The 13,317-nt window shown below is 31.5% G+C and overlaps 1 protein-coding gene across 1 annotated transcript; it reads right to left on the reverse strand.

Moving 5' to 3' along the window:
* Positions 1 to 7,265: 7,265 nt before the first annotated feature.
* On the reverse strand, positions 7,266 to 12,342 carry LOC140062844 (myc protein-like). Its single transcript, XM_072109214.1, has 3 exons — positions 12,220 to 12,342; positions 11,078 to 11,669; positions 7,266 to 9,667 (listed from the first exon to the last, which is right to left on the reverse strand). The coding sequence occupies exons 2-3, from the start codon at positions 11,667 to 11,669 to the stop codon at positions 9,072 to 9,074; spliced, it is 1,188 nt and encodes a 395-aa protein (XP_071965315.1). The 5' UTR covers positions 12,220 to 12,342; the 3' UTR covers positions 7,266 to 9,071.
* Between the last annotated feature and the right edge of the window lie 975 nt (positions 12,343 to 13,317).

Here is a 13,317-nt window from a genome sequence, read left to right on the forward strand (position 1 = left end):
ACCTTTTTTTCAAAAAATGGCCAATTTTCGACCTTTTTATTTTCCGATAAAACTGGTTACTATAGCACAATTGACATGCGCAGAACCCATTATTCGCCTCTGCGCATGCTTATTATACTATAGTAACCATTTATGTCAAAACTGGTTACCATAGCACAATTGACCTGCGCAGAACCCATTATTCGGCTCTGCGCATGTTTATTATGCAATAGTAACCATTTATGTCAAAAAATAAAAGGGTCGAAAATCGGCTATTTTTTTAAAAGGGACATTTCCTTAAAATGCCCAAATTTCGACCCTTTTATTTTTCGACAAAACTAGTTGCATAATTATTGAATTTTAAAAAATTGATATTTTGGGCATTTTTCAAAAAAATCCCTGTACTAAAATAGTACAGGTATTTTTTCCAAAAATGGCAGAATTTCGACCCATTTATTTTTCGACAAAACTGGTTACTATGGCTCTATAAGATGATACAAAGCAATATATGCGCATATATACGGTAGCCATATTATTGCATAATAATTTAATTTTTAAAAAGTCGATATTTTGGCCATTTTTCGAAAATCCCTTTACTCAACTGCATAAAACAAGGTTTTTGAGATAATCAACAAAACGTGTTATTGTTTTAGCTCTTCACGTGTGTAGATAATATTATTTTGATTTTCACACCTTTTAGTAGAACATATAAGTACTCTTTATTGTGTAGAAAGATTTATTAAAATTACTGACTATAATTTTAGATATGTCAGTTTTACTGTTTTTCATAACATTCTTGATCAATCATACACAAGAAAATCACGAAAGACTCACTCAACTGCATTTGTCATGAAAGAATCAACTTAACTACAAAATGTATTTTTAAGAAAGTACTAATTTAACGTAAACATAATATAAAGAAAATGTATATTACTTAATAATTTGATAATAAGACTTTTGTTCATATAATACTTAGTTATATAGTGATTTTTTTAAAGATGTATGTTCCTAGGCCAATTTTGTCTACGTCATATAAGGCACTCAAAACCCATTGTCTGCCTGGGCGTTTTTTGGCTTGGTATAAGCTAAGCCTAAGACTAATTGGGGTTTCTGCTTATAAAGAATGCCTTTTATATGTAATATTATTTCATTAGAGGAAAATGAAAAAGAATATATGTTATAAAAAATAATGACACCTTTTAAGACATGATATATTATAATTAATTCATTTTTAGAATTATTTTTGTAGGCCTACAGACACTACCGTAGGCTATATACATTGCTAGCAATCACATTTCCCACTTGTTTGTATATATTTAGTGTTTACATAGATTTGTAACTAAAAATAAGTTTAAAATATTGTTTTTCATGTTTCTTGTATTTTTACTTTTAGTTTTAAGTATTAATTTAAGAGGGAGAATATTCAATAATAATATCATATTACGGTGATAGTCTCTCCAGGGTATTTAATTCTGAATATTCCAGAAATAAAAGTAATACTCTAATAATAACTAAACAAGTTTAATTAAGTGAGTATTGAATGAAATAATTATTGACAATTATTCGTAGGGCAGTACCAAATTATTTTATGTTTAAAACAACAACATTTGGGTACACAGCTTGCTGTGCAGCAAACACCATTGTTGTGCACTTGAATGGGTTTCCTATGACATAATAGGTGTTAATATGTCAATTGAGTGAGTCTTTCATGGCATTTGTAGTTGAGTCAGTCTTTGGTGACAATAGTAACACACACTTGTAATTGAGTGGTATTTTGATTTTTAAATTTCATATTTCTAGTTAAAATTTTGAATATCTGAATATACCACAAGGTGTATCATTCTCTAAATAGCCCAAAAAGTTAAAAAGTGATTTTTGAAAAATGTGTCAGTTGAGTCGTTCTTTCATGACAGGGCAGTATAGTACAGGGATTTTTTCCAAAAATGGCAAAATTTCGACCCATATATTTTTCGACAAAACTGGTTACTATGGCTCTATAAGATGATACAAAGCAATATATGCGCATATATACGGTAGCCATATTATTGCATAATAATTTAATTTTTAAAAAGTCGAAATTTTGGCCATTTTTCGAAAATCCCTTTACTCAACTGCATAAAACAAGGTTTTGAGATAATCAACAAAACGTGTTATTGTTTTAGCTCTTCACGTGTGTAGATAATATTATTTTGATTTTCACACCTTTTAGTAGAACATATAAGTACTCTTTATTGTGTAGAAAGATTTATTAAAATTACTGACTATAATTTTAGATATGTCAGTTTTACTGATCAATCATACACAAGAAAATCACGAAAGACTCACTCAACTGCATTTGTCATGAAAGAATCAACTTAACTACAAAATGTATTTTTAAGAAAGTACTAATTTAACGTAAACATAATATAAAGAAAATGTATATTACTTAATAATTTGATGATAAGACTTTAGTTTATATAAAACTTATATATAGTGATTTTTTTTAAAGATTTATGTTCCTAGGCCAATTTTGTCTACGTCATATAAGGCACTCAAAACTCATTGTCTGTCTGGGCGTTTTTTGGCTTGGTATAAGCTAAGCCTAAGACTAATTGGGGTTTCTGCTTATAAAGAATGCCTTTTATATGTAATATTATTTCATTAGAGGAAAATGAAAAAGAATATATGTTATACAAAATAATGACACCTTTTAAGACATTATAATTAATTCATTTTTGGAATTATTTTTGTAGGCCTACAGACACTACCGTAGGCTATATACATTGCTAGCAATCACATTTCCCACTTGTTTGTATATATTTAGTGTGTACATAGATTTGTAACTAAAAATAAGTTTAAAATATTCTTTTTCATGTTTCTTGTATTTTTACATTTAGTTTTAAGTATTCATTTAAGAGGGAGAATATTCAATAATAATATCATTACGGTGTTCATTGTCTCTCCAGGGTATTTAATTCTGAATATTCAAAGAAATAAAATTAATACTCTAATAATAACTAAACAAGTTAAGTGCGTATTGAATAAAATAATTATTGACAATTACTTGTAGGGCAGTACCAAATTATATTATGTTTAAAACAACAACATTTGGGTACACAGCTTACTGTGCAATAAACACCATTGTTGTGCACTTGAATGGGTTTCCTATGACATAATAGGTGTTAATATGTCAATTGAGTGAGTCTTTCATGGCATTTGTAGTTGAGTTAATCTTTGGTGACAATAGTAACACACACTTGTAATTGAGTGGTATTTTGATTTTTAAATTTCATATTTTTAGTTAAAATTTTGAATATCTGAATATACCACAAGGTGTATCATTCCCTAAATAGCCCAATAAGCTAAAAAAGTGTCAGTTGAGTCGTTCTTTCAAGGGCAGTATAGTAAAGGGATTTTTTTCGAAAAATGGCCAAAATATCGACTTTTTAAAAATAAAATTATTATGCAATAATATGGGTATATATGCGCATATATTGCTTTGTATCATCTTATAGAGCCATAGTAACCAGTTTTGTCGAAAGATAAGATGAAACAAAGCAACATATGCGCATATATACCCATATTATTGCATAATAATTGAATTTTAAAAAGTCTATATTTTAAACTTATTTATTGTGTAGTACTGTAGTACCGTACTCCGAATGTTGTCTTTAAAAGAAGTCGATCCGCTTTGTACAAAGACCATACGGACGGATAGTTTGGTATTGAATGCAACAATTATTTGTTCTCACTGCTCACAGAGTAGAAAATCGACAAGAAAAAAAAAAGATCTTACAGTTATGCCGAGTCTTTCCATTCTATTTAATATCCACACGTTTCTGTTTCGGAGACTTCTGATAAACGAAAATGTTGCTTTACCGCCCTCTATTGTAGACGTTTTTTGTCTTCTAAATAAGGATTTTTATCAGAGCGCCCGCTGGATTTTGTTTTCATCATATGCATAAGAATACATCTATTAGCTATCATACTAAACTCAAAGTTAGAATTGAATAGTGCTATAAATTAAAACGTATAACTTGTTTCGAGAATAATCAAATGTATCGGATATTGCATCAGGTTTGAAACCGAAAAGAGTACCACGATTTATAGCCGTACAACTTTCTCCAAGCCGCCTCCTGTACCGGATGTTTAAAAGGCAGTAGCAGATGATGATGCAAATTAACTTAACTTTATGTGGATGCCTCTCAAAGGCTACGTAGTTGATAAATTATAATACAGATGATATAATAGGCTGACAGGCTGCTTCAGCGACATTCCTCACGTGTTCCTGTGTTGATTAGATAATGGTAGTTTGTCTTACTGCAATAAATTAAACGGAAGTGTCGGCTAATTAATTGCTGCCAAAGTTTGAAATTACAATCGCCCTTAAAGATGTATTGTCCCCCAAAAACATGAAAAATGTACATGAATAAAATCAGACTTTAAATATGTTATTTTGTAGTGTTAATAAAGTTAATCACGTATGTGGATAAAAAACGAAAAAAAATATTGTTTTCACTTGAAAAAAGACAAAATTAATGGTTAAATTTAACTAAAACCCCATTGACTGGCAGCCAACTTGACTATATATTTTGCTTTCAATTACAGTTTTTTTCAGGTAAATATTTTTGTTCTATTATATGACATTAAAATGGCATATTCAACAAAAAACAATACATCTTTAACTTAACATGGTACAACCGTTCTCAATGGATCCATTTAAAAAATGTATTTTCCCAAACTTTAGATTCTTGATTATTAATTTAAATATTAGTAGGCCTACTGTTATAGGCGGCATTCGGGATTAGTACCGTACCCACAGACTGTCGAGTGTGATGATAAAATGTTATGTTACATCTGTTTTATAGACCAGAAAATCTACACATATTTCACTCTCCTGTGCATGTCTTGTTTTGCGATTTCGGCTACAAAAGCACAATAAAAATTATTTAAAAGAGCAATGTACGGTAACCCTTTGTGGTATTCCACACATCGTGAGAGAAGAATTTTCCGTTTTTACGGAGGATAACTAATCCTAATGTTTAATAACATCAATTATTCACAAAGATGTGATTCACCATTTTATTAATTTCAATTATAAATCGTGCACTGTAATTTCACTCGTTACTATGGCGATTAACCCTGAAACGAGCCAATAACATAAACAGAAGTTTCAGATCGGAAACAACGATACAGCAGACAAAGAACAGGGAAACGACGAACATAATATACATGAAACATGCAAAAATGGTTTATCATCGGCTTTTGTATGTTGTTCGAAGCTGCAAATTGTGAACTGCTTGACAGGGAGGTCTGGGGGATGTTAATCGACTGCCATAACATCACGTTCCACAATTCGATTTTTAACTTGATGAATGTGATGAAGAAATAACAATTGCACATGGAAAATTACATCAATATTGTCTGAAATTAATCGAAAGGCAAACGACCCATTTGAAACGCGACCAATTTAAATCGGGACCAAATTAATCGGTTACCACATTTATGATATTGAATCTAAACACGAAATAAAAGAAAGCAGACAATTGTCAATGTTTTGGTGTTAGCTTATCAAAACAAGGTAATCGTGCTAGTGGTATAATTTGGACCCACAGCATGCAATAATAATCAATCCAGCTATGACATCATCAATTAGCTACAGTACGAGTAATTACGTACGGTGAATCGAACAAATTATTTAGGATTGATTGATGATACGGCATTAGCAAATTACACAATCAGTTGACACATTAGAACTTAACTATTATAACAAAGATGTTCTCTTCTTCAAGTTTCTTTGTTATCAACTAAACTTATGTCACCTCCAAATAAGGACATACGGTGTATGTTGTCACCCGCTTTGCGTTGCAAGATATTTTCGGGTATTCTTTCACCTCTCAGTTCCTTTGTTTCTGTGTTCTCTCGTCCCAGCATGAGTAGCTTGCTATGTCGCACTTTGTAATAATCGTCGCACTCTGTCAAAGTTTACATTCAAAATGGTAATCCTCTGGCCTTACTGTTGAATAGAAGATGATACATTACAGTTATATTATTGGCAAAGAACACAACTAGAATGATTAATACTGTATAAGCTTAAGGAGTTTAAAGATAATATCGCACAGATAAAACATAGGGATGTTCAGAGGAGACACATGTACATTGTTGGATGATGTCCCGGATGGTGCGAATGTGCCCCAACCACGGATACACTTTGAATAGGCCAATTGAATGATACAGCATTAATTCAAATCAATACAGTCTAGTAAAAATGCATCAAAACGAGATTTCAATATTTCATTTCAACATAGGCCTATATGTCATGATGTTTGGACACTGCTTTTAACATACCATTTGGCATCTATCCCATAATAGACCTTCTAATCTAACGGTGATTACGAAAGTAGGCTATACATGGGGTGGATGTCGGTGGGGATGTGGGTATAAAAGGGGGAAACGATATACTACAGTACTGTTCAGCGAGTCTACTTTGATAATTTCGATTGTGATATTATTTTTAATAATACAACACTGTGCAAAAATAATAATTACATTTGAGATACGGATTATTTAGCATAGCAATATTATTGCATGGAATATTTCTTTAATGATCGTAACACATGTAATTCACTTACCAATGCAATGCGCTGCAGTATTATGCTTTATATAACAGTGTAGTTATTAATAAGTAAAACAGTATGACGAAATCGCTACCTGGATTGCATAACAATTTGTAAGTGTAAGTTGCTGCGCTATGTACGTTTTATTGCAAAATACACCCAGACCAGACATAAACATCGGTTATGGAGGAATTCCTACATGATATCAACCAGCAGAACATAAATATTTCATCAATTTAAGTATTTCGTTCTGAATTATATAAGTCACGCCCTTTTATCATGCAGTTTCTTCTCTCGGATCAGGGACGTTGAAAGTCGGTGGGATGGGCGTCAACAAGATTAGGGTGGGGTGAAATAAAACTAAAATAGTACTGTTTATTTAGATAGGTACGTATTTTGGGTGGAGTGGTATTAGAATTGAATGCTGGGTGTAAAATACTGTTTTAGGATTGTGGAAAAATAGTTGGTTTGGTTGATGATATGGAGAGGTAATTTTCTCAGTGTTGATTGTTACTACAGATTCATTACTCCCCACATCACCACCATCGGTTACGTCACACATACAGAACATCCGATCTATGTTACCAATTGATACATACAAGTTCTATAGACTATTAAACAAGCATGAGATGTTATATATTGATTCTTTAACACTTTTATTAATACGTATGCAAAATCATTTTTTTTTCTATATAATTTTTCTTACAAAACAAAAGATACAATAACAATGATTGGAAGACTTAACATTTCTGAATGCATAAACAAAAACACTTTGCAAAAATTTATAATACGAAAACTCTAAATATAATCATCAAACAGATAGTAAAATATTGGTGCTTGTTCAAACCTAATCAATAGATATCAATATATCGATTATGATAATCAATTTAAATCAATACTTTATCAATCAACTGATTAGAATAATCGATTTTAATCAATATCATGTAATGATTATCAGGTAGTAAAGATTTATCTAAAAACTATTTTGATTTTTTCACTTTATTTTATTTAGAAAATTAAGTACTGCTCAAACTAAAATATTTCTTTTTAATTTTACAAACATACTGTATTAATAATTAAGTTTGTTTTTTTTTCTTATTTAAACCTGAGAAAATTACCCTGAGGTAGAAATTTAAACATCTTCAGAATTTGAGAACAAAATTATTTCTAGTTTAAAATTTAAAAAAAAAAATTAATTTTTCTGATTTTTAAAAAAGTTTTACACAAATTTGGTCTTCTTTAAAAATAGTGCATTATTTTGCACGCATTATTTCCTATTTAAATTTCAAAAACACCTTGAATATGCTAGCAGAAATTGAATTTTCAAGCAATTTTGACCATAATTTAAATAAATGAATTCATAAAATGGCAATGGAATTGTAAAATATTAATTACAAAATTGCAATTATTTTGAAATTTACTTTCAATATTTTCTTAAATACAAAATTATTTATTGGAAATGAATTTAGTAATGTTTAAAATGAAATCATAAAATTGAAGATTCTTACATGCACCAATGATTTACTATTTTCCAGCTGCATTTCTTAATTACTCAAATCATGTTTTATTTTGCATCAAAAATTCTAGTTTATCAAAAACTAATTTTTTCGGCTAAATTACACGAGTCACAATTTTCTTACTATTACACATGAATTCTAAAATCGCAAAGCTTATTCTACCAGAGGTAGAAAATGCCTAAAAATCTACATACACATTTTCATATTGAGTAACTACCCCTATTTTTGATAATGGAACAGTCTGAGGCTTACCCTTCATTGGGGTGTTTCCAATTTGTTATATCAATACATGTATGTACATTCCATTGACATATTGACTAGACTGATCATATGTAGGAAATAATGAGGAACTTGGACACACTGACATTTCCGCATGACCACTTTTGGCGCCAGAAAGTGGTATCTGGGTGCAACCATTAAAACCTAGGTATATTTAAACAATATTCCAAAAGGACAAAGGGGCCTACATTGTTTGTATATCTAGCTATGCACTATAGATTCTTTTTTGGTTTTCATATACTCTCTTTGTTGTAGAGTGGTTTGACAGAACAGAGATGTTTTTGGCAGGGGTTTTAATACAGTACACACTAATAATTTTAAGGCTGGCAGTGTTTAAGGGTTTAAGATTATAAATGTGCGGTCTTTTTATTTTCGGAAATTACTTAATGGAAGATTTGCTTATACGCCAACAACTACACTGTTTTAAATGAAACTTATATAAAAAAATCTTTTCAATTTTAAACAATCTATATACAGTTTTTACATACAGTATACAACAAAGAAAAAAGTTTTATGGTTAATATAAAACAAAAAGAAAAATATATATTTATGTGTGCTATACATAGGAAACAAACACAATTTATACATATTTACAAACTGTACAAAACCTTTCCTATACATATTGCCATTACTATACTTCCCAACAAAACACTTTAAAATTTCTGCCCTTTCTAGTAAAAAACTCGAGCATTTTGTATGTCTAGAACAATATCTCCTCTTTTAAAGTCCTTAATCGCTGTAATAACATGGCTTTTCTCCGTCGAAGACCCCGTACTTCCGATTGCAAACTCTCTTCCGAATTTTGTAGTTTTGCAACATAGTCAACAGACTTCTTTAGAATAACAACTTTCGCAGCACGGTCCATACATTCGAGTTCCGGTACGTTATCGCGCAATCGCATAAAACTGTTTTTTAAGTCAGTCCTTCGTTTTCTCTCAAGAACATTGTGCGATGCTCTTTTGTCAATATCTTCAGAGTCTGAGGATGCTCTGCTGCTGTTCCTGCTTCCGGAACGACTTGTATGCTTACTGCTGGACTTACTATGAGATCTGCTGCTAGAGTTTGACGACGGAGTCGATTTGATACTCTGTAAAACACGCTTTACTTCTTCAATGTTTGTCAATGTTTCCAATTTTGATTTCTTTGCGGATGTATTTAAAGAAAGATTTAGTCCCGATTTTCGTTTTAAGCTTGGTCTCGACGAGTAAGGTGCGGAGTAGTTGTGTGTAATTCGTATTTTGGTAACTTCACTCACTTTCTGTTTTTCTTGAATGCCAACAACATCAATCTCCTCCTCTGTAATGACAATAAACAAGAAAAATAAAGTCAATATCATACATTTGTTATGAAAATATTACTGTGGAACATTTAAATTACAGTACTGCTGGTTAAATCTTAACTATGTACACCATTAAAATCAAATGTAGAAAATGCTTTAAATGTATTAAAAATATTATAAATATTGATGTCTGGTTTTCTAAAGATATTTTTACAGTATAATAGCCCCCAGCATTTTTAATATTCAAGTTTGGTTCGATAAAATTTAGTCCATCATCTTCTGTAATTGGTTGATGATGACTCATTTGTCGCTAAAAAGCAGAACTATTAAAAAATATTGATGAAAAATCCAAGTTTAACAGATGGCTGGAAGGATACTATTTTCTTTATGCAGGGATGGTTGAAGTGAAGAGTATTTGAAAAATACAATAATTATGTAATACGAAATAAATTATAATTATTGTATTCAAAACTTAAAAACCCATTTTAAAATAAAGATGACTTTTTGACATACTGTACAACAGCAGCAAATATTAGCTGGGTTACAGTAATGAATACAAAACAACATTTTAATTTTTATATTTATAATATGGTTAGACGTCTGATTTTAAATTGGTTATTTTATTGGGTTAATGTTGGGCCCACACCTGTACAATACATTACAACAGAATGCTAAGAACTATGATTTCACTTATTAGGAATTTTAAGAATTCCAATTAGTTCTAAGAAAGTGAAAGGCTACAGAAGAAAATGATTGGTACCACTAGGTACTGTATCGTCCTGAAATTTGCACTGTTAAAAAAATAATAGAATTCTATTGTATTGCTGCTGCACATGCATTAAAAAATAAATTGTATAATACTTAATAGTATCTCGGCCTAGTCTGTGAATATTGACCCGCAGTGCTTTTATTTTACTAACTTGCTTGTCATTTTGCCAAAAAGTATTTGTCATCATCCTTTCATCAACCAATATCAAGATATTTTACTCATATTTTAAACCTAAATTTTGAACTTTTCGTAAATTAGAGTTAGTTACAATGTACACAGGAGGCATACAGTAACTGTACAAAAAAAGTAGAAAGTTTAAGTACTGTAGAGTAAAAACCACAGCATAAATGGAGCATGAATATTTGCTTAATAAATTAGGACATTAAATACAGTACTCAAACAGTAGTTCGAAAGTTTCTATGCAGAGGTCGATGTCATGCCCTTTTAGTGACCGGATTTTCCACCTCCTCTTTCACTTCCTATTTTACAGTACGCGCGCGAAATACAAGTACGTTATAACATTTGTTATAACCTCAAAAGGGAGGGAGCCAACGAACCATTCACGTTACGTGGTAGTAAGATAAACAAAAACACTAACTTTTTAGGCCTAGGCCATTCTAGGCTAGGCCTATTGATTACATAATAATAATATACATACCAGAATCCGACGGCGTGTCTGGACATAAGTCCATTCGGTCACTCAACGGGTATGGAAATACAGCTGTCGGGTCTACACAATCACCTGTTCCATAGTCGGTTGTGGAAGAAGACAATTTGTTTGATTTGGTCGGCTTATTATCCTTTGTTGATGATTTGTTGGTCGTAGGTGTTGCCAAGTCCTTTTCCAAATTTAATGATGTGTCTATTAAACCACTCCACATGCAATCTTGAATAAGATTTGAATTTATATCTCCACCACCAATAAACACATTTGGTGGTGCTGGGCTTGCAAGACCATCGTCCAGAGATTCCGAAACAAGACGCAACTGTTCGGCAGTTATAGAGGAATGCAAAGAAGTGACCACAGTATCTGTAAGCAACGGGCTAAATCCATCGTCGAATTCATCTCTTCCTGGACTTCTAGGAGGAGTTGGCAACAACTGAAACTTTTTCCATATATCTTCACTGGGCGAAGTTGATTCGTAGAATTCCTCCTCATCCAGAGATTGGACAAAGTATGGTCGGTTCTCATCAAATTCAGACTCGAACCGAAGGGAATGGTTTCTCCGATGTGCTAACGTCATCATCATCTAAAAATGTTATTACAAAATAAAATTTAATACATCTCAGAAATGCGATACTCTAGCTACCTGCTACTACTTAGGCCTAGCTAACCGGGTACGGTATGGGTGGTAGAGTTTGTTTATTAAATTAAATACTTTAGGCCTATGCAAGTCTATTGTTTACACTTCCGGGGTATGATTGTGATTTGAGTGCCCATTCACCACATCGTCGATATGCACAACAAATCTCTGAATATGCAAAACACAATTTTATTTAAATAGGCCTAGTTGAGCAGCCTAATAAATACAGGTCGATATATGCATACTGAATATAATTAGGTATCTAAATTATCAGAAGAGTCCAGTGAAATCTTGGACTTAAAATTTTGGCAGAGTGCAAACATTTTTGCCGGCATTTTTAAAAGGACATTTGCATATTGAACACAACACAACAATATGTGAAATGTGACTGTCACATCTAGGCCCTAGGATTCCCCAAAACTAACAGAAGAGAAACCAGAAATAAATAACATATAAACAAGACATAGAGCTCACACAATGATAAATAACAACTTACCAAGCTACTATATATCCAAAGCCGCTAAAAATTAGTAAAGTTATATAATTAGAAACCAGAGCCTAAAATAGGCTTTGTCAACCTTTCGATGCTCAAGAACTGAGTAATTATTACTACACTGGGAGCGCCAGGAAAAGCCCTGTATCATCGGTGACCTGGCTAATTACTTACTACGATATGGAATATCACGCCGCGAGTACACAGATGGCGCGATAACAGGGGATACCGCCCCTATTTAAAACTGTGTATGCACGTACCTATAATAATACATTATCTTAAATTTAGCTTCAATTCACTAAACACTGAACTAATACTTATCAAACTAACATTCAAGTAAGTAATGTCATAAAAATAAAGGTATTATTTACTTTTGATATTACCTATATATTTATTGAGTGTGTAGCACCCTGTTTGAATGAAATCGTTTGGATCTACATTTCTTACTCACATACAGAATACAAAGTTAAAGACATTAAGTATAAAAAAAATATATATTACAAACTACACATGTTAAACGCAATCTTTTTATAGTTATAACTTAACCTTATAGAAATAAACTTGTTAAAAATCATTATATTTCTTGATATTGCGCAATAAAATACGTTTGTGAAATAGCAGTTACTAGGTCGATGGGCGGAGCTACATGTCTCAGGAACCAGACGGACGTTTCCATTTGTGGAAAGGGGTTTCCTAAAATAGATAGAAATAATGAGTTATTTGTTGTTTAAATCAAAAGACTTTAAACAATTTACATTAATATTATCTATTATTTAAAAAAAAAGTCATATTTGAGCGCAATCCTTCAAAAAACGGTACACTAATTTAAAAATATCTTAAATACAACCTGTTTATACTGATATAACCACTATTTTATACCTCCATGGATATAACAGTGTAGTACTCAGACTTTAATTAATGTGGTTGATAATTATGAATTCCGTCTCAATAGATTGACAACCATTTGCCGAGATTTCAACATGATCCCTTAATATTTATTGAAACTTTTTTCCTCTTCAAATGGCAAAACAAATGTTTAAACACAATGAAATATGTTTAACTTGCATTGCCGATAGAACGCATAGGCCTATATTAAATTAC

The sequence above is a fragment of the Antedon mediterranea genome, chromosome 11 (genome assembly GCF_964355755.1).
Source record: "Antedon mediterranea chromosome 11, ecAntMedi1.1, whole genome shotgun sequence".
NCBI lineage: Eukaryota > Metazoa > Echinodermata > Crinoidea > Comatulida > Antedonidae > Antedon > Antedon mediterranea.

Bases quoted from the DNA above. Each gene is read 5' to 3' on its own strand.
- LOC140062844 (XM_072109214.1), bottom strand. From the start codon at position 11,669: ATGATGATGACGTTAGCACATCGGAGAAACCATTCCCTTCGGTTCGAG. The intron at 9,668-11,077 runs GTATGTATATTA...TTGTCATTACAG, and splicing joins AGACACGCCGTCGGATTCTG to AGGAGGAGATTGATGTTGTT.